The sequence below is a fragment of the Microchirus variegatus genome (assembly GCF_963457635.1).
Source record: "Microchirus variegatus genome assembly, chromosome: 20".
In the NCBI taxonomy this organism is placed as follows: domain Eukaryota; kingdom Metazoa; phylum Chordata; class Actinopteri; order Pleuronectiformes; family Soleidae; genus Microchirus; species Microchirus variegatus.
In genome coordinates this window covers 5,054,565-5,078,922 of record NC_139821.1, presented here as the reverse complement: position 1 = coordinate 5,078,922, position 24,358 = coordinate 5,054,565, and the positions used below count along the sequence as shown (strand labels likewise).

Sequence of the window (24,358 nt, the reverse complement as noted above, 5' to 3'; positions counted from 1 at the left end):
ACACGCACACACACACACCTGTCACACAGCACTGCTAACATCAACAAAACAAAGAAAACCTCACTCAGTTCCTCAAAGGTTTCACTTCTTCCGAGTACGACGACTTTGGATCGACCACAGTGGCTCAGAATACTTTGTTGTTGTTGTTTTTTTTTTGCTAAATGGTTAAGTGGCACTCGCTGAAAGAGCTCAGGTGAAGAAGGGATGGAAGCTAAACTAGTCTATATTCGCACATCGCCCCCAAAACCCCTCTGGCTACAGGGAGAAGACGACGAGAACCAACACGGGACCTGACTAAAAACCGGGGAAAGGAAACAAAAATCTGTAAACTGCTACTCAACTGATGATCACATGAACTCTCCAAAAATCCACATTTACAAAAAAAAAACAACGTATGTGATAAAGATAAAAGAGGGGAAAAAAAGAATAAAAAGCCTCAGATTAACCCAAGGTCAAAATAAAATAAAATCATCTCTTTTTCAATTAATAAATACATCATTCAGAATTCCTTAAAAAAACACACACATGTATAAAAAAAAAGAAAAGAAACATCACATAAAACAGGAAATAAATTAAGCAGACGAGTCATTATCACTTTTTCTTTCTTTTTTTTGACCGACTCGAAAATTCCTATTCAAACAAATTCACCAGGAGGCGGCGCTGTGGAGCGACTTCCCCTTCATCGGACTCCTTCTCATGAGACAACAGTGCAGATCTGCGAGAACGTGTTTTTGACGAAGAGTCAGGAGAGAGGGGGAAGAACGCGCCGACGCGCCGCCTCTCGCTCTTTTACCTTCCTCCTCGTAAAAGTCATTGCTGGTGTGATTGAGATAAAAGGGGGCGGAGCCTGGAGGGAGGGAGTGGGACAGGGAAATATGAGCGGCGGCGGCGGGGGGAAGTATAAACAATAAGCACCATTTTGAAATTTTCAGTTCACTGCGGCCTCCTCCTCGTCCTCCTCCTTGGCACCTCGTTGGTTTTTATTTTTCCCCCGGGGGCAAAAGCAACGACAAAATAAAAAAGAGAAAAAAAAACCCTGCAAGAGATGAAGCTCCGTTTCACCTCATCATCATCGTCATCATCGTCGTTGTTGTCGTGACGTTAGCAAGCGTGACGTTGATGATCTTGGCATTGGAAGCAGGTTGATATTTCGCCATCGCGTCCGGAGAATTTGTCCAAATCAATGCCCTCAGGAGTCAACGGTCCTGGACGGACGTCGCCGCATGCTCCTCCTCCTCCTCGTGTTTGTTCTTAGTGTGCTTGTAGTGAAGTCGTGCACTCGCTTATTTCAAATCCAAATGACCCTGTCTCCTGAAGCATGCGCGGCGAAGCGTCGAGGAGTTTCCTTTCCCATTTTTCGAGTTTCTCTACAGCACCAAAGTGTCCGGTCACAAATACACAAATGTTTCCTTTTCTGTTTTTCCTCAAGAATACGTCCCCAGTTTCCTCCTCTTCTTCTTCTTCTTCTCTTTATTTTTTTTCCTTTTATCCCCCCCCTCCCCCCCGCACACAATTTTTAATTTTTGGAGTGTTACACAAAGACGCGATTGTGTCTGTTGAGTTTCAGGATCTTTCCCAGTCTCTGCTTGGCTGTAGCCATTCCTTTTTTGGGCCGCTTGCCTGGTAAAAGAACAAGAAAATTATTAATAAATAACATTTGTGACCCGCCACGGACCAAGCGGGAACAAGTCGGCAAAGCGCAAAAGGAGAAAAAACAGGAAAAGGTTGTTTTTTTTTTCAAAATTAGGAATTTCCGTTTTTTTCAAAATTACACAAGTTGAAGTTTTCCAAATTTTGGAACCTTCATACAATCTTTTGTCGTCAACGTGAACGCACATTATTCCATGACGACTGATGGGAAAAAGACGCATGCGTGGCGTCATGTTTAAGTGCCTTGGCAGCGGAGTCCAGGCGCCGTTTACCAGTTAGCTCCTTTAGCTCCTTTAGCTCTTTAGCGCAGTCGAACCGGAGCGGTCTGTTTATTTAACGGAAAGAGCAGCGATACAAATAACCAGCGTACCTGTGTGCTACGTAAGTTTAGCGTTACTTTGAGACTCATTTTAACAATCTGGAGTCGCGTAAACATGACACAACGTGCGTTAATGTGCGTTAGCATACGTTAACATCGACACCGTAAACATGTCACTAGTGCACTATGCACTAGTTTCAGCGCTACTGTAAAACAAAACCCACATCGAAGAAAATGTTGTCAAACCTTTCGTGGCCTGATTGCTAATAGGTGGGGGGTTGGGGGCGTGTCTCTTGGAGGGGTGCAGCGGTGGAGACATAGAGGGGTCACAGTACTGGTAGTCCGTCTCTGGGCTGGCGGTGCGGCTTCCACTGAGGGGGCTGGGCGGCCCCTGATTGTCCCAGGCCTCGCTGCTGCTGTTGCCCTGACTGTCCATCGGGCTCTTGGCTCCCTGCTGGAGGCGCTGGTGCTGCTGCTGCTGCTGCTGCTGCGCCGATGCCTCCCTCTGCTCCGTCCGCGAGCACTGGCTCGAGCCGGACCACCAGGACTCCTGGGACAAGGTGACCTTCTCCGGCTCGGTGGAACACAGCAGTCCAGCCATGGACAGCATCCCCTGAATGGCCTCTTCTGTGCTGGGTGAGGTAGGACGGTCTCTGCGGGGAGAAGAAGATTACTCTCCGCGTCTCATGTGAGAGATTTGACAGGTTTTAACAACATCACTTCCTGGGTTTTCTCACCGTTTGAGTGGTTTGTGCCTGAGTTTCTGACCGGACTGGTCCAGCTCTGTGTCGAGCCCTGAGCCTCCCTCCTCCTCCTCCTCCTCCTCGTCCTCGTCCTGCGAACTCTCCTCGTCCTCGTCAGACGAAGAGGACGACGATGACGATGACAACAATGGTTTACTCTGCAATGGCAAAGACAAAATGATGCATTGATTTTAAAAGTAAGCTCAAAGACTTTTCGAGGACTTTCTTGGAAGGTTTACTCAAATTCAAATGTGTTGACACAGCTTAAGACGGGAGGACAACTTGTAAGAGCGTCTTCGCCCATGGTGTTGACTTTTGGATCTGCTGCTGGACAAGTAATTGCTCTCAGACATAACTTTACTCGCTCGTCGTCGCCGTCAATCACGCTGATGTCCACTTTATCATCTATTTTCCCGCTACATGGGAACATCATTGACATAATTCGTATTGTATCAATTGAAAATGTCGCACCTCTGTGGGAGAGTCACTGTCCGACTCCACGTCAGACGCACTGGAGTGTCCCGAGACGTCTTCCCTGAGTTCAGTCTTCACCCTCTCCAGGCCCCCTGGAGAAAAAAACCACACAATCAGCTGACATTGTTGACAAGTATACACAACAATATCTGCCGGAGTCTGAGCATTGACTTACTGAGGTGCTGCTCTCGACCGTCCTGCGTTCGCTCCGACTTCACGTCCACGCGGCTCTTCGGTGGACTTTGACCGACAGATGAGCGCTCGCCCTCCGTCTTCACCGGGCTGCTGCCGGGCCGCCTCATATCTCTGTAGCAAAGCGTCAAGTTATTGTTAATATTTGTTGTTGTTTTTTTCAGCTTATTAACCGTGAATGCTTTAAGAGGAAGGACTTTCTTTGCTCCATGTAACAAAGAAAAGACAAACTGAATATCTATTGAAAACAGACAACGAGACACAGGAAACTACGTCAGCGTCACTGGAGCTACAGCAGCTAACAGCAGTTAGCGTTAGGAAAAGCCATCATTTGCCGACTCTAGCCGGCACATTGCCGTCATATATAAAATGTATCCACTGGACACAGGTAAATCCTCTGAGGCTGGAAGTTTGTGTAGAACTCTGTGCTGCACTGCAATAGAACACTGCGTGGACTTCATAGTAATGTAGCAATGAGCGCGCATGTCATCTTTTTTTCACACTTTGCCTACTCAAAGGACCCCCAGAGTCCCAAATATAAGTAAAACATGATTAAAAAGATGATTTTGCATAATATGTCTCCTTTAATGATTTACCTGATGATCCTGCCGTTGACCAGCATGAGCCGTAGGTGGTTGTCCTCTAGAGTCGACTCTGCAGCAGCTGCTGCCGACGCAGTCGACGCTTTGTTCAACTTCCCGTGAACATTCGCACAGAACGCTGGATCCTGAGTGAGTGAACACCAGAGTCAGTCGGTTGATTACATTTCTGCACTGCAATTATAAACATGCAGTACGATGCAGTTTGAGTGATCCTCAGTCCTCACCTCCTCCAGTGGTCCCACCTCCAGCCTCTTCAGCACCTCCCTGGTGTGCCGCTCTAAGATGTCCAGGTTGGAGGGGACTTTGGATGCGTGCTCCTGCTGCTGCTGCTGCTGCTGCTCCTCCTCCTGCTGCTGCTGCTCCTCCTTCTTCGGCTCCTGCTTCTGCTCCTGCTGCTCCTTCTGCTCCTTCTGCTCCTTCAGCCGCCTGGCGGCTCTCCTCGCCCGCCGCGCCTGACACAGCCTCTCCAGCGTGGAGCGGGTGGCCGGGCAGACGTTGGGTCCAGACATGAGCGCGCACCCGCTTCCCTGAGATTTCACTGGCTTGCCCACACTTCCTGGTTCCTCCTGTGGACGAGATGTCAAAGTGAAAAACAAAGTCCACGAAGGGGGGCGGGGGGGGGGGCCATTACTGTTCCCTTTCTTACCTCGAGGTGGCGGATTTCCTTGGTCAGCTCTTTAATGAGATGGTTGGGCCTGATATTGTCTGGTACCTCACTGTTGGGTGCGGTCACCTGGAAAAAGACAGAATTCAGACAAGGCGGAGGAGGAGGAGGAGGAGGTCAAAGTGAAACAGAGAGGAGTCTGTTGTCCAGAAGATAAGGACAAAGCAGTGGTGATGTCTCCTGCTGGGACTCGGCTGCTGTGAAATACGACCAAAACCACCTGGAAATGAAGCGTGAGAACCGTGCGGCCCAGACTCACCTCTCTCTTCAGCCAGGTCTTCAGTGCACTGATTAAAGCCTTGACTCCTTCCACTAGGTAGGTCGGTGGTGGACAGTTGTCCTCGCGGAGCTCTGAGAAAACATTATTATTAAGTTAGACAATAGAAAATGTATGAAAATAGAGAATCTGGACGCAATTTAAGCCACCACCTTCCAGTTTTGTGTTTAGAAGCACAAGTTTACGACAGAAATTAGCAGCAATGACATCCTTTTAAGCTTCTGAAGACCACAGTACATGGTTGAACATGGGAGAAATCTGTGGTTTCACCATTAAAAGCAACTAATTCTTACTTTAAACTTCTCTAAAAGTGATTCAATCACCCCCTTGGCTGGGCACGTTAACGTGACGTAAATAGACGTGCGGGGTGTCATGTTTTTACGTGACTCTGGATTGTTAATATCAGTCTCTAAAGTAACGCTAAACTTTAAAAACAGAGGCACACATACGCAATTACACACGTATGCTAGTTATTTGTAGTGCTGCTCTTTTCGTTTATTAAGCAGAACGCTCCAGTTCGACTGTAGGCGCGCTAACGGCACTGAAGGAGCTAACACAGCTAAAGGAGCTAACTGGTAAACGATGCCTGGACTCCGGTGCTGCAGCACGTAAACGTGACATTTCACGCGTCTTTTTCCATTGTTGTCAAGGAAACGCGTCATGCGTTAACGTGCGTTTACATCGGTACAACAATCGAACAACAATATATTTTTTTTCCGTCTCTGTCTTACCTTTTAGCATTTCCAGGAGGTTCTTGGCCACATACCAACATATGGCCTCAAAGTATGGAAACTTAAAGAGGTCTGGGGTTTTCAGACGACGCTCCATTTCATAACACCTGCGGGGAAACAAACAGAAAAAAATAATAACTTAGCTTAAAAGAGCGACAAATACACGAGAGAGCGTCGACTTTAAAGAGGAGAGAATCCTGACTTTAAATCTGCACTCACCTGAGCTGCATGCCAATGTTGAGGTTGTGAAGGAAGTTCCCTCCAAAGGCCATACAATCCTGAGAGGTGAGGACGCCATGGATCCAGCCTGCAGGGGGCAGCAAAGCTTTAATATCAAGCTAAAACGGCTTCTCCACAGACTCGTTTGCAGCATGTGACACCAGATTTAAGAGAGAACGTCACAAAACTTTTATCAAAACTTTATCAGATTACATTGTCTTGAGTTATTGTGAGTATTCAAAACTGTCCCCGGTGTTTATGTTTAAAAATATCTTTCCAGCGTCTGACGTGAAAAGAGATAAGTTTATCTATTAAAATAACTTGTCCTTTCTTTTCAGAGATAAACCCTGTGTTCTTAAGACAACACCGAGTAAGAGGAATGAGAGTTTGGGGGGAGGGGAGGAGTCGGCGTAAGGCTGATGGACAGGCCTGATAATGCCCAGAGTTGACCGACCTACTGTGCTCTCTGACCCCGACTTAATTCCCCACCTCTCTGCCAAAAAAACTCTCTTTCACAACGTGGCTTCAGACCTGCTGAGAGAAGACGACAGTTCTCTGCAAGACCGATCGAGGACGTCCAGCGGTTGACAAGGAGGACTGAGCTTTGTCTGTCTGAAAGGGTTAGGGTTAGAAGAGAGCGCCAAGCGACTCTGTCGGCTTAAAAAGTCCATTGAGACACTGATGGATAAATGATCGCATGACTTCAGACGACATTAGCGTCACTTCAGTGAATTAATCAGTGTCATGTTCTTCTTCATATTCTGCTCTGGACACCCGTGTTGGCTGCGTTTCAAGGGCCAAGTCATACTTCTGTGTCCGTGGAGAACCTCTCCGCATTCCCACAAACCCCCACGGTTCTGTTCATACTCAAACGAGGGTTCGCGTCAGTCCTAGTTTGCCCATGTTTGTTATTTCCTTGTACTCTTTGACTGCTGCTAGCTCGTGTCCATGGTTATCGTCGTCTTTGTTGGTTCTCTGGACCCAAACAAGAACGCGGCACCGACTGGACTGGAAAGTGTCGATGGTGCATTCGGTCTTCGAGGGATCAAACTGAAGGTTTGTCCGTGTGAACGACACATCTTAACGACAATTTGGGTTCCTGTTTGGGTTCTTTTCAGCCACAACTTCCTTCTCACAGTTTCACCTTTGTCTCGACTTTAAGCTTAAGCTGCAACACCTGCACGATCATCATGTGACACGGTCGTGTCGTCACGTCACATAAGCACGAGTTTCTCCTCATTTCTCCGCTGTAATCATCATCATTAAGACATGTTTGGGTTGTTGTTGTTACTCAGAGAGAAATCCTCCTCTCTGTCATTTTCCCCTGGCAATGATAGGGCACCTTTTCAAGAAGGCTGTATTTTCCTGGCAGGAGTCATGGGAAGACGGTGATTGTTTAGCTTTTGAATAAATGCAAAAAAAAATCCAAACAAATAGAGAGCGGAGACAAACGGCTAGAACCGATAGGAAATTAGAGACACAAGTGGCTGCATGTGAGAGTTTGTGAAACTTATTAACGCCACAAACTATTACACAAGACTCTAAAAGGGTGCTTTAAGACCTCGTTTGACAGCCTGATCCAAGCTAGAAAAGTACTGCGATACACTGTATCGGCATGGATGTAACCACTCCTTTTTGTGTCACAAACCGATTAATCAGTTTGAAGCTTGTTTTCATGACCAAAACAAGATTTCTGATCGTTTCAGCTTCTTGAATGTGAATTTTTTCTTAATTTCTTTGCTCCAGATAACAAAGAAAACATTAAGAGTTACCCATTTTGGTCTGTGGACAAAACAAGAATTAAAATTTCCGGGTTTGACAAACACTGATCGATGTTTTCTGACATTTTATGGATCAAACGATTACTCAGTTGAAAAATAATGGTTAGTTGCAGCTCTATTTTTAGAGTTGTGGCAAAAAAGAACCAGTCAGGAAGCAAATGTCCTGAACTGGAGTTTCCAAACTTCTCAAAAGAACAAGTTCAACAGAACCTGCAAATCTTCTGCGTCTTTTCGACTTTCAGCATTTTAGGAGCTCTAAAACGTTATTTTTTAAATATCATATCCCCCTCCGCTCTTGCTTGTTTGTGAATGACAAAGGAAAAGATCGTAGAGGAAAAGTTCAGTTTTCCTTAATTAAAAAATGCAGGTGTAGTGTGAACGTTAGGTGTAACAGAAGCACGATTTATTCATTGACTGGATGAAGCCCCTGGTGATAACAGATGTGATTTTACCTCAGATTAAAACACTGAATGTGGAATAATTCAATCTGCTCGGTGCTAATTGCTCAGAATGCAAACGCTCCAGAAATGAGGTTTAAATGTATTTATGCAAAAATCCTTGCGCAGCCATGGCAACAGTGTGACGATACCTACAACCTGCCCAGATTAACGCAACCGCTTCCAACCGGCAATTTACACAATAAGCAGTAAATTTGCATTCTAATAAGACTTTTTCATTCAGCTCCTCGGCTGAGGAGACTGAACAGTCAAACAACAACTCTGTTTGTGTAAAACTGAAACCAGACCACAACTACAGGTCCCTGAAAGAGTCAAAATTAGTCAAAATTAGTCAAAATTAGTCAAAACACACCTGTAGGGATGAGCAGGGTGGTTCCCTGGGGTACGACACACTTGTAACACGTGTCCACTTTGTCTCCGAAGAACACTTCGCTCTGATTGGGCGAGGAGCTCCAGGCCTCGTATAGTGCAAGGTTGGCAAGAGTGGGCTTGATCAGGTAGAAAATCTTCTCGCCCTGCAGAGCAGACGGAAGAGGAGCGTGTCAACATGACTTTACTTTGAGGGAGAAGCAAATACTACTGCAGTAAGAGATGGATAACTGCAACACAACATGTCCAACTGAAAGAAAACGCATAAATTCACAGTACATTTGAATAGAAAGTCAGGTTATAGTTAGTGCTGGGCACGTTAAAGCGTTAACGGCATCGACGCTGACAAAACCCCACTCACCCAGAGAACGTGGTACCAGACGGAGGTTCCTCCAAAGTCTATGTGGAAGTCTGTGTAGCTGTCCTTGACCCCCATAAGGCAGTACTTCTGGACAAAGGGCTTGGGGAAAAAGGAGTCGTCCGGCCAGTAGTTCTCCACCCAGGACATTTTCTGAGCAACGTCGGGAACCTCCACCAACTTTGACATCCTGCAGGTGTTTGGAGAGAGGGTTCAGAGGGTTCACAGGGTCAGGTTAGAGTTATGACTCCCAGCTGTGTGCTCGTATTTTAAAACTCCTCTAAAAAAAGGGGTCAAGTTCCTAAATTTAAGTGTCCTTTTCACAATCATTTAAAGAGATTTAAGTGTAATATTCATGTCACATTCTGTCAAAAACAGGTAATTTGTTCACCAACTTCGATTGCTGAATGAATGAAATGCAGCATGATCTTACTTGGAGTCGGAGAACTCCAGGCTGATGAGGTTGAGAACCTTTGGTCGATGGGACCTGGTGAAATACTTGATGAACTCGCTGAGTTTCATCTTGCTGTCCGCCTGCCGCGCCACATCGATCACGTCCACCACTTTGTCACCACCTACACACACACAGACACACACACACACGGAGATTAGCACTTTTCAGTCTTTTCACGTCCCTTCACAAACCCATACACCAACATTAGTGGTGTGATGTGTTATTGTATATCAACACTGGACTTATTTTGGTTACATTTCAAATGTCAGAAACTAGGTTTTTCTCGCATGGAAATACACTGTATATTTTGTAAACACAACGTACGGAGCAGTACTTCTACCGACCGACCAGGTTCTTTCTGCGATGTCGTGAAGTGGCGTCAACACCGGATGTTTTATTCTGCTACTTCCTGCCCTGTTTCTACAACTGAAGCGGACCCGACGTGCAGCCATTTCGCAGATATAGAGACGCAACCAGAGTATTTTGGGGTGTGTTTGACTAACCCTGCTGATAACGCTGGTGTTGAAGTTCTACGAGCTGCGTTGTGGATTTTATTGAACATCATTGAAGCCAGTATTTCACATTAATGTGCCTCTTTAATGACTGACGACATAAAATGTCCATTTTATGACTGAAAACAGTGCATTTCTTATATGCAGCGGCTTTTATTGGAAAAGCATTTTGCAATTTTTTATTGACTGCTGAGTGAGTGAGTGTGTGTGGGGGGTCATTGAGGTCAGCGGCTTGCTGGCATCGCCATGTGCTATTAGAGATCAAGCCCTGAGGTAAACTGGCACCAATATGGCAGAGCGAGGAGGAGGAGGAGGAGGAGGAGGAGGAGGAGGAGGTGGGGCTGTGCTAAAGAGAGACAATCTGTCCCGACTACGCGTCCCAGAGGAGGTGCGGTGGGTGGAGGTGAGAGGGGCTGCTGTGTCTGATGAAACGCCAGCGTTTAGGGAAATATAGACGAGAGTGAGAGAGAAGGTGCGAAGCCTGGATGTGGCGGGCGTGTTTACAAATGCACAACGCAAAAAAGAAAAAATAGAAGAAAAAAAACCAACAAAGCAGAGACTCGTAACACTCGTGACGCTACAAATCACACTCGGGTGACACATGGGGCCGGAAGTGGGACTGGGGCGCAGTGTGTGTGTGTGTGTGCAGCGAGACAGCTGGTTGTTGTATTTTCTCAACACCCCTCCCACACACCTTTTTTATTAGCCCTTTGCCTTTTCCCCCCTCCTCTCTCTCTCCCCCTTCGCCCACACACACACACACACACACACACACACACACACGCTCCCACACACACACGCTCACACACACACACCTCTGAAGCCCAGCTGGCCAGCGTCTGATGACAGAGAACAGCTGGACTTTAAGGCAGTCAGTCACACAGTGAGAGGTGGAGGGAAAAAAAAACACACCGAGTTCAAACTGCAGCTTCACACACACACAACAATGAGAGAGAGACCTTTTTTTTTAAAGAAAACCTACAGCGCCTGATGAAGCGGAGGCACTGCAGTCCGCCGTAATCACCGTGATGTATTGCATCACCGTGGAATGTTAAAAAGGTCAGTAATTACGGTAATTGCCGCAAATACGTCTTTGTCAACACGCCGGAGGCCGAAAACTCTTTCTCTCGCCGCATTAATCACGACGGCCGAGTTCATTTTTACCTGGTTAATTAATTTACAGAGCAGAGCGGTCAGAGATAATTGACTGAACGGAGGAAACGCACTCGCATACGAGAAGAGAAATATTATACAGACTGTACAGGACTTTATTTTATTATTATTAGCAAAGTACATAAATATGGATTTAATGGTTCAAAAATATTGTATGTAAAATGCACTTTTTGGAGTTTTTCCCTTATTTGTTATTTGCATCACGTTTTTTTTGCTCGAGATTCTGACCATGGACGACTCCAGGTCCAAAAATCCAGTAGCCAATCAGCAGGCAGCTTCCTAAGCCCCGCCCACAGACAGAAACACAAACAAAAAAACAACGGCGCAAAGAACAAGTGAGAGAACGCAATCGCAAAATATCATTAATATCATTGCAAACAAAGTGTACTTTCAAACAAATAAAATACAATATTTTTGAACCATTAAATCCATATTTTAATTGCAATTTGTGTACTTTTTTTATTTTATGTGCTCGTGTTGCTCGCTTGTTAGAAAGTATTTGAAAATATTGACACGCATTTCCATAATATCAAAGGAATTAGGTTGATGTCTTTAACAGTAAATATTAGGGTTGTAAAATGAAATATTTGTTTATATTGGAGATTAAAGGGAGGATATAATCTAATCTTAACGCGTGACACTCAGCACTTTGGTCGATAAACCTGTCTGTAAACAAAATGTCAAATGTAGTATTTTTCATTCAACTTTTGCTCTTAGCCATTAACACAGTTCCACACATGACAAGACTATGAGATCATGAAAACAAATACTTATAAGTGCTTATAAGATTAAAATGTGAGGTTTTTATTTCGTATTTGTCAGATGTAGCTGCTGAAATAAACATTAACTAAAATGTTTCTTAACCTAATAATTTGGTTAACATTTTGTACGGCAGCCAAAAAAACATAAATGTATGGTTGGCGAGCCCTTACAATTACCCCTATAGGTGTCGACGTGTGAATTCTGTATCATATCAATAGCTTTCATAATCGTTTGGACCACACAGCGACTGCATGAGACCCTCATGAGTCACAAGAGGATGCGGGCGTTTATTCCCGTCGTCCCATTGTCTTCCGACTGTAAGAAACGTAACCCGACTCCCAGTCCCGGGTCACAACACCTGTGCCTTGGCTTAATGCTCAATAGGGCATGGGAGAGGGAGACGAAGTGAGAGAAGCAGCCTGTAATCTGAACTTAATGATGAAAACACCAGTGGGCTTGGGTAATGGGCTTGTAACAGGAGCAGGGAAGTGGCAAGCTGTCTGGGTAAGGAAGCGCCGTGGTCACGGAGAGGCCAGTGAAAGCTTAGCCGTCACTCATTTAGAACTCATTCGGCCGTCGTCTGATGCCTGATAAGTGGGTTAAAACCCCATGAACCTGGAAACCTGTTCATATTGACACACAGATGGCGCCTGCTCGGCGATGGCCACTTAGCCGGGCCGGTGTTAGGTGGTTTCATTAGCTTTTAAGCTGACAGAGGCTGCCGTACATCCTAATCACACTGACCACATCCTTCCCAGAGGATAAACGCTAATGTGGCTATCGTGAATTTAATCCAACTGGTTTATGGGCATGGGTGTGTTTTTTTGTTTCGTTTGGTTTTCTTCCAGGGGCCCACGGTTGGTGTAGTGGTTAGCACTCTTGTCTTTGCAGCAAGAAGACCCGGGTTCCTGGGTTCGAGCCCCATTTGGAACAACTTCGGAACAAGGGCCTTTCTGCAAGGAGTTTGCATGTTCTCCCTGTGTGTGCGCCTATCACCCAATGTCAGCTGAGATGGGCACAGCGACCCCTGCGACCCTCTGGTGGAGGATAAAGCGGTAGATGATGGATGGATGGATGGATAGATGGTTTTCTTACCGACATACTGCTCCACATCTTTGACGGAGAAAGTAGGAGGAGGTAGTTTGAGTCCCAGACCTTCCATCTCGGTGACCGCGATGGGGTAGCTGAAGCCATGTCTCTCTAGGTACCTGGGCGTCACCACCTCGCCCTTCATGCGCATCAGAATCTCCTCGCCACTGGAACAAGACCATGAGAACATCAGCGCACTTGATCTATTGGCATTTCATCAACAAGACCTTTTGAGCGTAGCTCTTGGGTAGCAATCTACTGCATGTGCAGCACTTTTCCTATCATACATCAATCATATCTTAAGCAGTCGACAGATCCTGTGTCAAACGTATACGTACTTGGCGAAGGTCCTGTTCTGCAGCTCCTTGACAAACACCGAGGTTCCAGCTTGAACTGGCTTCGATCCGTCGTCCGGCTCCGTGTAGTCGTGCCTGTGCCAGTTGTTGCGCTTTTTCACTGAAACGCAGACACAAACGCAGAGTTTGACTGACTTGTTTCTCTCTAATGTCATCGCCCTCTTCAAATCACTCAATTCACGACTTGAACCCCAATGCTAAGAGACGGGAGGGGGCTTGTCCAATCAAAGTGGAGGGCTTACAACACCATTCAATTAGCCCGTTAATGTCTGCCCTCGAGGCTCTCAGAGGTTAACCCGCTCCCCCTCCCCCACAAAATCAAACTCAGACAAGACCCAACACTGCAGGAGAAAAGGCCATTTCCCCTGGGACCGGTCCAACATGCAGATCAACAGAGTGGGATGCTGAATGCCAAGGAGGTCAGACATGTAAATGTGAGGCAGAGAATCAGAGGAACGGCGTTTGATGAAAGCCAGGACGGAGACACGGAGAGGAAAAACAGCACGCCACTAATGAGAGAGCATTACTCACTCAGGGAGGGTCCGTGTACGACATCGCAGTTGGGACAGTGGTAAACATCAATGTCCACGGCTTGGCACTCTTCAACCTTCACGCAGCTGGAGACGGACAAGAGACACAGAGTTAGAGGAGGTTCGAAACCCAAGAAATCACAGTGCCAAAGAATAGATAGCCAGTCATCTGCATACAAGGGATGGACATTTCAAACTCCGGCACATGAGAGCTTCTAAATGTAATGCAGGTTTCACAGTATGTTGAGCCCAGAGGTGCAACTTCAAGACACAATCGTTTGCTGGTTTAGGAAACACCAGGCGAAATTTGACACACAAAATGACAGTAACTTCAAATCAATAGAAAACAAATGTTTGTAGCAGCCCTTCTTTCAACCCTCACACATGGTGCTACTTCAAACTACTACAAACAAAAGACCATGTTTGACCTGGGACGACCCAAACTCAATCTTGGATGTTCAAGCATGAAAAAGCTGTTTGCGGGGATATTTAAATAAAAAATACCATGAAAGAACACATAAGGAATGGGATCAAACATTTGTGGGAGTAGGACCCTATTTTAAAAACCTTCTGCCTGGCCTTGTTTTCCTGTTTCTGTAAAAAATTAAACCCAAGCTAACGGCAAACTTTGTCAGCCCTCATAATTGTGTTATGCGGCGATGTCCGGGGAAACGGGATCAAAGTAAACAAACAGCGATAAACAGCAAAAGGGCAGTTTGGGTCTGAAACGCAGCCTTTGCTTTCATTCATCTTCTCTGCAGATGTTCTCCACTGATGTTTGACACACAGTGATCATTTAAGGACACAAGTTACTTCCTCTCTCAAAGGAAACATCGAGTATTTGCGACAATGTCGACCATTGAGCACGAAGAACCACACGCGTAAATAAGCATAAAAATGGCGTGAAGCCACCGTAACCAGCAGCTGCATCAAAGTCAAATCTAATAACACTGATACGATTGAGTCAGGCCAATGAAAGAAGCTACACAGAATTATCTTGTGTCTGGTTCCACTTGGAAAAACAAACCGTTTAAAATACGTAGAATGGAAAAAGTTATTATTTAGACACTCGAAATGCTTCAGGGTTAGTGTTAGAGGTAACGTTTCTGCCTTTCTTCCCTAATGCAAATTTAAAATAAAGTCAAAAACCTTTGCTAAAAAATCATCAGCTGCTTGTAAAAATAGTGATGACTGTTGCAGTCTTGCATTTTTGGCCCACGGAGCTGCGATCGCTCGCTCGGCTACCCCCGACCGCCCTGCAACAGCCAAACCACAGGCACCAACACACGCATGCATTCCTCCGTTTGCATACCAGAGTCCCCATTCCAGAGCAGCATGGGTTGAACAGCAACCGAGTTGCCTTTTCAAGAGACGCCAATGGATGTTTAGAGTCGGGGAGGAGGGAAAGTGAACGCTAGTGTGGCTCAAACTCGTGCACGCGGGTCATTTTTTAAACGATCAATGGTGGAGAGGTAGCACTCAAAGTATCCGCAGTGCTTCGTAGACGACTGTTATTGTTCCAACGCACATTTTGTATTATACGAGATCATATGTCCCATGTTTACATCCTCCAAATCTGCTTTTCCACTCATGAACCCACTAACTTCCGCTAACATCTGGATTTTTTTTTTGTCTGCGACGAGAATAGATGCAATGTACGTTCCTTTCCCTGGTTAGATTGATCTACAAGAGACTCAAACTGATCAACGATCGACCCAAACTGATCAAAATCTCATGTGATCAGAACAAATCATCATCTGATTAATGTCAACAAATAATACATAGCATAGCTTAAATTACCAATCACTGAACTGTCTCTCAATCTGCATTTTAAGTCTATACTGCAGTGAAATCATACAGTATTTTCAATTAAATACACCAAAAAGGGGCATACAAGAAACTTTTTGATGTTTCTTGAGAACAAAAATGGTGTAATTGGTAATAACTGGCTAATTAATACACAATCTACAATCGACTTGTCCCAAAACGACCCCGACTTCCCATATTTTAAACAGACCGTGTAATTAGTTCCCTTGTACCATTAACTTCAGTTTCGCAAGCTTTTAAACGTCAACTTTTAAAGACAATGGCCTCAAGTTGTTGGGTTAGCTATAATGGCCGATATGACCCCTTGCACTTACATGTGAAAGCCTGCCACAGGGACAGAGTCTGCTGCGGGGCTGCTATCACCTTTGATCTGCAAGGAATTGCAGGAAACTGTAAAGGAAATTAAGCTGCGGGCCATTAACTCATCAGGAAGTGGTGAGCGCGTGTGAATGCACGACTCCCCATCACCGTGGTGCACTAACAGGATATAAACAGAAGCTCTCTTTCCATAGTTGACCACAATCTGGCTGCGCGGCAAAAATTCTTCTTGTTGGAAAGAGCGTCATTCCTGGCGGGAGACGAGTGCATTTCTCATTCTCTACAAAAGTGGCTTTGGGGTTTGTGTAACTGAATAATTAGGTGCACGTTATATACACTACATTTTGTCCACAGACACAGAAAAACAATGTAAAAGTCAGGAAGTGAAAAAGAAAAAAAGCACTCCTGCTGCACGTGAGTGAGCAGAGAGCCCACAATAACACCGCAGTGCTCGGCTGTAGCATAACGCCTCACTCATGGATCAGGAATCTTGGATCAGGCGCGTGGCTGTTGGCGGAGGGAACGCATGAGTCACTGCTGCCGGGGGTGGTCAACGGCAACGTGTGCTCGACGCAGGTGACCCTCGCTGTCCTCGTCTCACTTTCCTTTATGTAACGCCCGCAGTGGGGAAATAATCAGGGCACTGTGCCACATTCGCAGGCCTGAGTCAGCGCATGCGTCTCCTGTAACGATCGCTATGTAGTGGGGGGAGCAAAAAAAAACGGCCCGAGAGAGACTGTGTGGACTTGAGGCAGTGAATGCAAAACGGGGGGGGAGGGAGGGAGGGAACTCAGCTGAGAGGAAGTATTTCCTGCCTTGCTCCGGCTTGACGGTGTATTGCATCACTGCAGAGCTGGTGATTGTGCAAACTGCTCAAAAACCCACATGAATATCATCAGCCTGGAAAGCACGAAACGGAACAAAGGCACACTTAATAAGAGAGAGAGAGAAGAGTGTTATCATCATATGCTGGAGGACAATGAAGCATATTTTAAAAGTGCTGGCTCAGGGCTGGAGACACAATGATTAATTGATTGTTAACCGGTCTCAATTAATTGCCAACTATTGAGGATAATTAATATGATTTTTCAGCTTCTTAAGTGTGTTTTTTTCCCTGGTTTCTTTGCTCGACATAACAAAGAAATCATTAAAACATAATAATTCGAGTCAAGGTTAAGGAAACACACATTGACCGATGACTTGATTATGAAAACAAACGTTTCTTACAGTCCCAGTTCAGGTTTTTGATGTGATGTCAGACATTTTAGCCGATTACCAAAAGACTTGTCTAATAAATATATGCCTTCTTATGTCTACAATAGCTTAAGACACTATATCTCACTATTAGACAGCCGTTTCTGGGAGAAAAACTAATTTTAAAATCCACTCACATAAAGCCCTAAGAGAAAATCTATGATTTTAGCTCACAGCAGCTCTGTTGCCGTCTCAGTTGGGAATATTTGCACAGCTTTGGTGAATTCTAATGCAAGATTTCAACCACCGAAGTAACAAAAGACCACATTTGAACTGACTGATAAAGGCAGTAGGGGATCGACAACTCCTGGGTGCTGTCCGTGACGTAAAACTGCAGGTTTTATCAAAAGGACAAAACTTTATTTTCCAGTCGGAAAAGACTGTCTAAACAGTGGTGGGGGGTGGGGGGTGAGCAGAGCGCATATCCTCAAGATAAAGATTTTCAAGTTGAAGGACAATGACAAAAGATAGAAGCCAAAAACCCCTGTCCCATCCAGACCGGAGAGTTGTTCTGTGACGACACGGTAGCAGATTACCAAGCATAACATCCCTTCCTGAACAAGAGGAGATGTGTGTACTTGGCTGAGGCACAACTATTAACAGCCCCTCTCCCTCCACTTCCTCTCATCAAGGGCCTCCTTCCTGTGTGACTGAGGGAGCTTATTCATTAGTCCACGCACTATGAGGGGTTCATTGTCCCGGTGATCAGTGCAGAAACACAAAAGGCTGGAGGCGGGCTCTGCTATTATTTTAAGCTCTAAATAAGACCTCCGCATAGGGCGCTGACACTCCTACATTAGAGAGCTGGCAGATCTCTTAACGGATGGGCGGCAGAGATAGAGCAGAGAGGAGATGAGGAGATGAGGGCAGTTGAATACACCTGGTTGTCTTTATCTATCTTTATCTAACCCAGGGGTGCACCGGTCTCCTCCAGTCCGGTCCTAATGCGCTCAGCCAAAACCTGCATAAACAATGCATCGACAAACCTGGACGGCAGTCGGAGCCACTGCCAAAAAACGATTTAACCAGTAAGTCCAAAGTGACAGATCCCTGTCCACCTGTCAGGGATCTGTCACTTTGGACTTACTGGTTAAATCGTTTTTTTTTGCGAGCTTAGCATAATAGCAGCCCAACGTGTACGCAGTGGTTACAGCTGGGAAGAGACCGCAGGCCGTTTGTGCACTGCAGTCCCCTGGAAAAACAAACAAAAGAGGATTACTTTCTTGTTTATGGGGCGTCGAGGGGGGAGCCCCGGGGAGTTTTAACAACTAAATTGTTTTTGGTGCAGGTTGGGTCGTCTTTTGGGCTCCTAGCTTTCGCACGCGTCTCCAACGTGGCTCGTCTCAAAGCCCCCGGTGTCCCAGTAAAATCTGCAAAGTCGTCGGTCTTGCGACTGCCTGCTGCTGAAATACATCAGCCAACAAACTAACAAAGAGTGACTGATATTTATTTAAGACAGATTACTGTCGCTGTGAGAATAAATCAGACAAGTACCTCATTTCTCAGGAGCGCAAATACAGAACTGACAGACTTTCACTGGATTGAATATGATGCGGGTACAATCTACTCCAATGTTAAATGGAAGGTGACTTATGGAAGATTTCTCAAACTAAATTAACTGTAGGGAGTAATGTATTGCTTTGATGTCATAATTCACACTGACTGGCAATCAATACACAAGGCTCTTGACCCCTAATCAACATTGATCAAGCTAAAAGTAATGCCGTTTCCCTGCCCCCAAGAGACAGCAATACTAATGAGTGTAAACATTGGTTTTAACGGAGCTGTGCGGCCGCTCTCAACTCTGTCCAATTAACTTATCAAACATCTTAATAGATGACCGGAATTGTCTCCATTTGGACCAAAAGAAAAGAAGTTGGGGGGGGGGGGGGGAGATCAACCATCCATCCACTCAACGCAAACACAAAAAAGGCATTCTGTGGGGGGGGGGCATCCATCTCTCTTTAGTGAGCTCACTCTACGCGACATTGACTGATTGTGCATTGAACTTGGCTGACTGGAGCTCCCATCAATCATTTCCTCTGTCTGTTTATCATCACCCCCACCACCACCTATACCTTAAAAATCAGACAATGGGGCTGAAACCTAAACTTGGGGTAAACACCACCATTTCGGCTTGATTTATGGAGGATTTCCAGCAGACTCCACGTACCACAATGTTGACATAAACTGGCCTTTTGGACAAACTGGGAACAAACCACTCACAGAAGCAGGTCTTGTAATTAGGTGAGGCTCAAAATGCCAAATTAAAGACTTTGGCGTAAAAATTTGCAATCTTAAACCACAAGGTCAAGTTGAGGTCTGTGACGTTTAGACCTTTGAGGTAAAAACAAATATCTCTCTTTGACTTAACTGCTCACAACTAGGACTGCATAAGTAACCGCATACAGTTAAATTCACTGTATGAAGTGCAAAACATGTTTATTGACCGTGGGACTGTCCATTTTTTAACTTCAAACTCAACAGCAGAGGGCGCTTTGAGCTTTAGCTAGGCCTTTGATCCACTTTGATTTCATCAGAATAATAAGAATGCTATGCTGTATTGCTGAGAAAATGGAGGACACGCCTCCCGAGTGGACGGACAATTGCGACACCAAAGCACTCGAAAAGCGGGGTGTGGAAGTGTTTCAGGTTCTACAACATAGATCACATCAAAAAATGTTTTTTTTCCATGCGTCATCGCAACATCGTTTCGGTGATAAAAGTCTTTCGGCTGCCAAATTTTTGGTGCACCCCTAAATACAACATCTTTATTGGCAGGAACAATATAACCGTAATAATGACGTATTTGATAGTGCGACTTGGGTTTCAATCGGCACCTGGACAAGGGAGCGCTTGCCGAATACACGGGAGCGCAGCGGCCCTCGTTTTTCCAGTTTAGAAAAAACCCTGCGGCTAATTTTGATCACATTCAGCGAAGTTACAGGGGAAAAGGGGGGTTAAAAAAATAGGGCGTCTTTAGGGGCATCGTGCCCAAAAGTAGGGTGTCTAATTAAAAGTCGTGGACAGATTTGGATGAAATTTTCAGGAAATGTCCGCAATGGAACCAGGAACAAGTGAATTTTGGGTGTGACCGGTAGACGCTATCACTATTTTTATCGTTATTTTGTGGGGGGGTGAGGTCTGCGCTCTCCGAGTGCTTTTCTAGTTCCTTATTATTTCCAGTACTGCTGGCTAAAAGCCTGTATTACAATCTTGTCAAATCACTAACCACTGCTCTGGTTTTGGAGTTAGCCCATCGATTTCAACACCACCTTTGCGGTGTCGCAATACAAGGCCATACTGAATGGTTGACTTGTCTTAATAACAACAAAAACTACCTCATCAAGATAAGACACGTTTCTGTTTTCCCGTAACCTCACTGTTCAGTAGCCTGACGCAGAGTTCCGATTCCGGCAAAAAAACAGACTCAATTGTGCACCGAGATGCAGAGATACGAGTGACGGAAAGCAGGACACTCTCCAGAAATGGAGACGGAGAAACCTACGCGGAAACTCCACCAACACACCAAAAAAACAAAAACAAGAAGAAGCAGAAGGCCGAGCTCCTGTTCTTTTCTCTCCGTCAGCGAATCACCATCTTCAGCAAGAGAATACCCCTTTTCCTTCTGGCCAGCCTCGTGGGAAAGAGGCTGGAAATGTGTCTGTTTTTGGTTTTTGGAGCTCCGCTGCGTGTATCTGCTTATTAGTCATCAATGGGGGAAGCTCCAACATTTGTTCCTTTCCTTGCTTGGCACATGACTAACAGCCAGCCAGTCTTTTTTGGCTCTCCGGCACAACAAATTCTGGGCAGTGATTTTTTTTTGGCAGCAGGACTCGTGTGGTTATGCAATGCTTCCGTCATTTTGACACAAGCTAAAAAAAATCAATAAAATAAACCAGATTATTGTATGGATAAACAGTCACACTGGAGATGCGCACACACAGGCAGGATTCAGAGCATAGAAGAGTCCCGGTTAAGTGAGTGACAGCGTTAGGATTCACTTATAAAAAGTGGAAGTTGATAAAGTCGGAGATTTACTCGCTGCTCGAGTCTGACGCGTTCCCATATAATTTGACACAAAGAAGACCCCTTCAATCTCCATAGTGTAAACCTCTAATTATCATTCTTTCTTTTAGTTCGAGAACGGCACGTTACCCCAGCAGCCTTTTCTCACGGGGGCATCTGAGCAGGTGTTACAATAACCGGTGATAAAACCCACCGCAAAAGTACAGTATGTACTTTTACCTAAGCGACCGTGAAAGCACAAGAGGTGGAAAGGATCGAGACGACAATGCACTAACTGTTCTTTACAGACACGAGCTTTGAGTTACGGCACATGTGACAGGAATTCATCCGTCAATCACAGGTAAATTACAAACACAACACAACATTTCCATAGACACTGATAAGAATCTGTAGAGCCAAAAACCACAAACCACATCATTGATAAAGCCACATGTTCCCACAGTGTCAGTACACTCCCATTATTGCACACAATTAACAACAGTTTCCTGTGTTAAGATTGCCACTGAAATCACATTATTTCCCAATAGGGCCATAATATACACGCCCACAAACTGTAATCCCAATCTGCCTTTTGCTTTCTGAGTTATGCTGCCAACAAGTCAGACAAAAACCCCTTAATCCACAGCCCAGGAATAAACCGAGCACTTTCCCAAACTACCACTAGGAGTCTCCTTGCCATGTGCCTGCTCGGCTTGGAAGGGGGTTTAAATTTCTCCAGCTGTCAATCAAAAGCCCAACCATAACAAACACCTTGTTCTCGACCATTGGCTTTTACACCAAAGTAGATCCATAACAAATTGAAAATAATACAATAATAAAAACAATATATATTTTGTACACATTGTTTGATTTTCTATCAAAATAGAATAAAATCTCATAATGGAGCATAATTTAAATAGCGTATCTAACCGTTTAGAAATGACCTTAGACATTTAGTCAAGGTAAATAAATGTAAAAGTTCAACTAAAAGGTTATTTGCGGTTACCATAACCTTAAATAACCCGCTGTGGTGAGACGAGGACTCGCTCCACTAGCTTTGAATAAATGTTAATCCGTTATTTGACAGTAAATGAATAAATAAAAATCAATACTAGTTAATATTATCTCCACTTTGACTGTAACGCGGAGGGTAAACGTGCAGCGTCAGTGTGTCACGATGACCCCGCTTGGCTTTTGATTACACAGGCTGACTGACACAACTCGGCAACACTGATAGATCCGCTTATTAGTGGACAAAAAACTATTTACCGGGGAGTCAATAACGTCTCATATGAACACATTTGAATACATTAAGTCAAAGCAGTTAGTTTCAGACTCGTCTGTGGAACAATTGAACGAAAACAAGCCTATTTCAGGGAGCGAAAGCCCCACTTTCTTTGGTGAAGTCGTGTCAATAGACGGTTTAAAACCCCCGTCGCCCACCGCTAGCGTTAGCACAGGCTAAGTTAGCAACCAGCCGGAGCCGAGCAGCAGAACCGTCGCTTTTGCTCAATAAACAACCGCCGTTCGTCGCGTTCGACGCGTTCCGTCCGCGGAGGACACCGCAGCCCACGTACCTGCCGTGGAACCAGTCCTTACAGATGTCGCACTCGATCATAAACCGGCTCACATCGTAGGGCTGCCGGCAGACACAGTACAGCGGGGCCGCCGCCATCTTCCTACTGTCCCCAAACAACGCAGGAATGAAGCGGGGCGGGGATTTAAACCAGCGTCCGGAAATACCCGAGGGCACACGAGCACCGCCGCCGTTCTAGGCAATCCCACCTCTGACGTCACCGATCAAATTCAGTTCCATCTGGTTGAGTGGGCAGTGCACAACAATAGACGCAAACTTTTTTCTTTTTTCCCTAACAAAGCAGTGACATAATGGTTTATTTACGTATTTAGAGGACATTTAAATTAAGACTTTGAAGGAAATAAGGCCTTTATTGTCTTTAAAGTTTAAAGGATTTTTAACATATATATTATATCCTAATTAGCATAACACGTGTTTATTTATTTTTTTTGTTTTCAGAAAGAAAAGAAGTGGTTAAACTTTCTTTTTAATATCTACAATATTTTTATTTTATCCTTTTTTTCATGCAATTTTTTTGTTGTAGGGTTTTACAAAATCTCAACAAAAACAATAAATAAACATGCATATTATATGTATATGGCTTAACCCTTTAAGGTACGCACCAAGAAAAAAGCAAAGGAAAAATTATTAATTTGCATTTTTTATTATTTTATTTTATTTACTTATGATAACAATAACGACAATCAATATTTACTTCTTTTTTTTTTTTGTTAATTAGACCCTACAGTATTTCAGATACAGGCCTCTACCTAACGGTTGAGACGTCTGTTCATAATAAACCTGGTTTGCGTAATTCATAAAGTATTGTGCATTGTTTCAATGAGATATAGTGACTTCTTGAAGTGTGGTCGACCAAATGGTTGAGTAGTACCTTAAAGGGTGTTTTTTTTACATGTGACACAATATTGCTGCGTTTGAATTACAGAATGTGTTGGAGGTCACTGGAGCTCGGCCGCGTTCATGAATGTGTCATTCAATGGATGTGTCACAACAAAACCAGTGCAGAGAATAACACACACGTCTGCCCAGTAGCAGAGTTTGTCTTTGTTTGTGCTCACACACACACACACACGTCACTTTTTCACAACATGGCAACACCAACAACAAACAACAACAAAAAAAAACCAAAACAGCACCAGATCCAGCCTTGGTATGCCTCTACGGAGCGTGTGTGACATGCTCTACGTGCCTGTGTGCTGAATAGCAATGGGACCACCGACCCACAGCTTGATCTGTGAGCTGACAGCCGTCCCATCCCCCCACACGCCCATCTGTGCTGCTCTGCATAGACGAGGCAGGCTCTGCTGCATGCATGCACGCAGACGCTCTCACTGCTGCTGCACGCAGACGACGTCGTCGACGACGACACTGTCTGCAGATCTCATCCCAGTTTTTCTTGTTGTTGTTGTCGTCTTTGGTGCAGTCTCTGGGGCGGCCCGCAGCGAGACGTAAACATCTCCTTTTTTGTCCTCAGGTGACAACAGCAGACAACACCAGTTAGTCGTGGTTGATTGTTATCATTTTGTCAGCAGCTAGCTCTTCATGTCTGCACACATGCCTGCAAACTCAAAACTCTCCTCCTCCTCCTGGAAGTTAATTGCTCCTTGTAAGTGGAGGTCAGAGGTTCTTGAGACGAGCTTG

General features: G+C 45.0%; 1 protein-coding gene across 1 annotated transcript; it reads right to left on the bottom strand.

Annotated features, from left to right (window-relative positions):
• Window positions 1-1,502: 1,502 nt before the first annotated feature.
• kdm7aa (lysine (K)-specific demethylase 7Aa) lies at window positions 1,503-22,817 on the bottom strand. Its single transcript, XM_083907315.1, has 18 exons — window positions 22,698-22,817; window positions 13,715-13,800; window positions 13,166-13,283; window positions 12,834-12,994; window positions 9,271-9,412; window positions 8,841-9,027; window positions 8,463-8,625; window positions 5,872-5,959; window positions 5,653-5,759; window positions 4,904-4,995; window positions 4,627-4,713; window positions 4,205-4,546; window positions 3,975-4,105; window positions 3,362-3,492; window positions 3,184-3,278; window positions 2,707-2,870; window positions 2,216-2,622; window positions 1,503-1,620 (listed from the first exon to the last, which is right to left on the bottom strand). The coding sequence occupies exons 1-18, from the start codon at window positions 22,793-22,795 to the stop codon at window positions 1,532-1,534; spliced, it is 2,688 nt and encodes an 895-aa protein (XP_083763441.1). The 5' UTR covers window positions 22,796-22,817; the 3' UTR covers window positions 1,503-1,531.
• Between the last annotated feature and the right edge of the window lie 1,541 nt (window positions 22,818-24,358).

Excerpts from the sequence above, each read along its gene's own strand:
- kdm7aa (XM_083907315.1), bottom strand. The coding sequence starts at position 22,795 with ATGGCGGCGGCCCCGCTGTACTGTGTCTGCCGGCAGCCCTACGATGTG. Across the intron at positions 4,547-4,626 it reads AGGAAATCCGCCACCTCGAG|GAGGAACCAGGAAGTGTGGG; the intron begins GTAAGAAAGGGA and ends TCTCGTCCACAG. Across the intron at positions 4,106-4,204 it reads AGGTGGGACCACTGGAGGAG|GATCCAGCGTTCTGTGCGAA; the intron begins GTGAGGACTGAG and ends TCACTCACTCAG.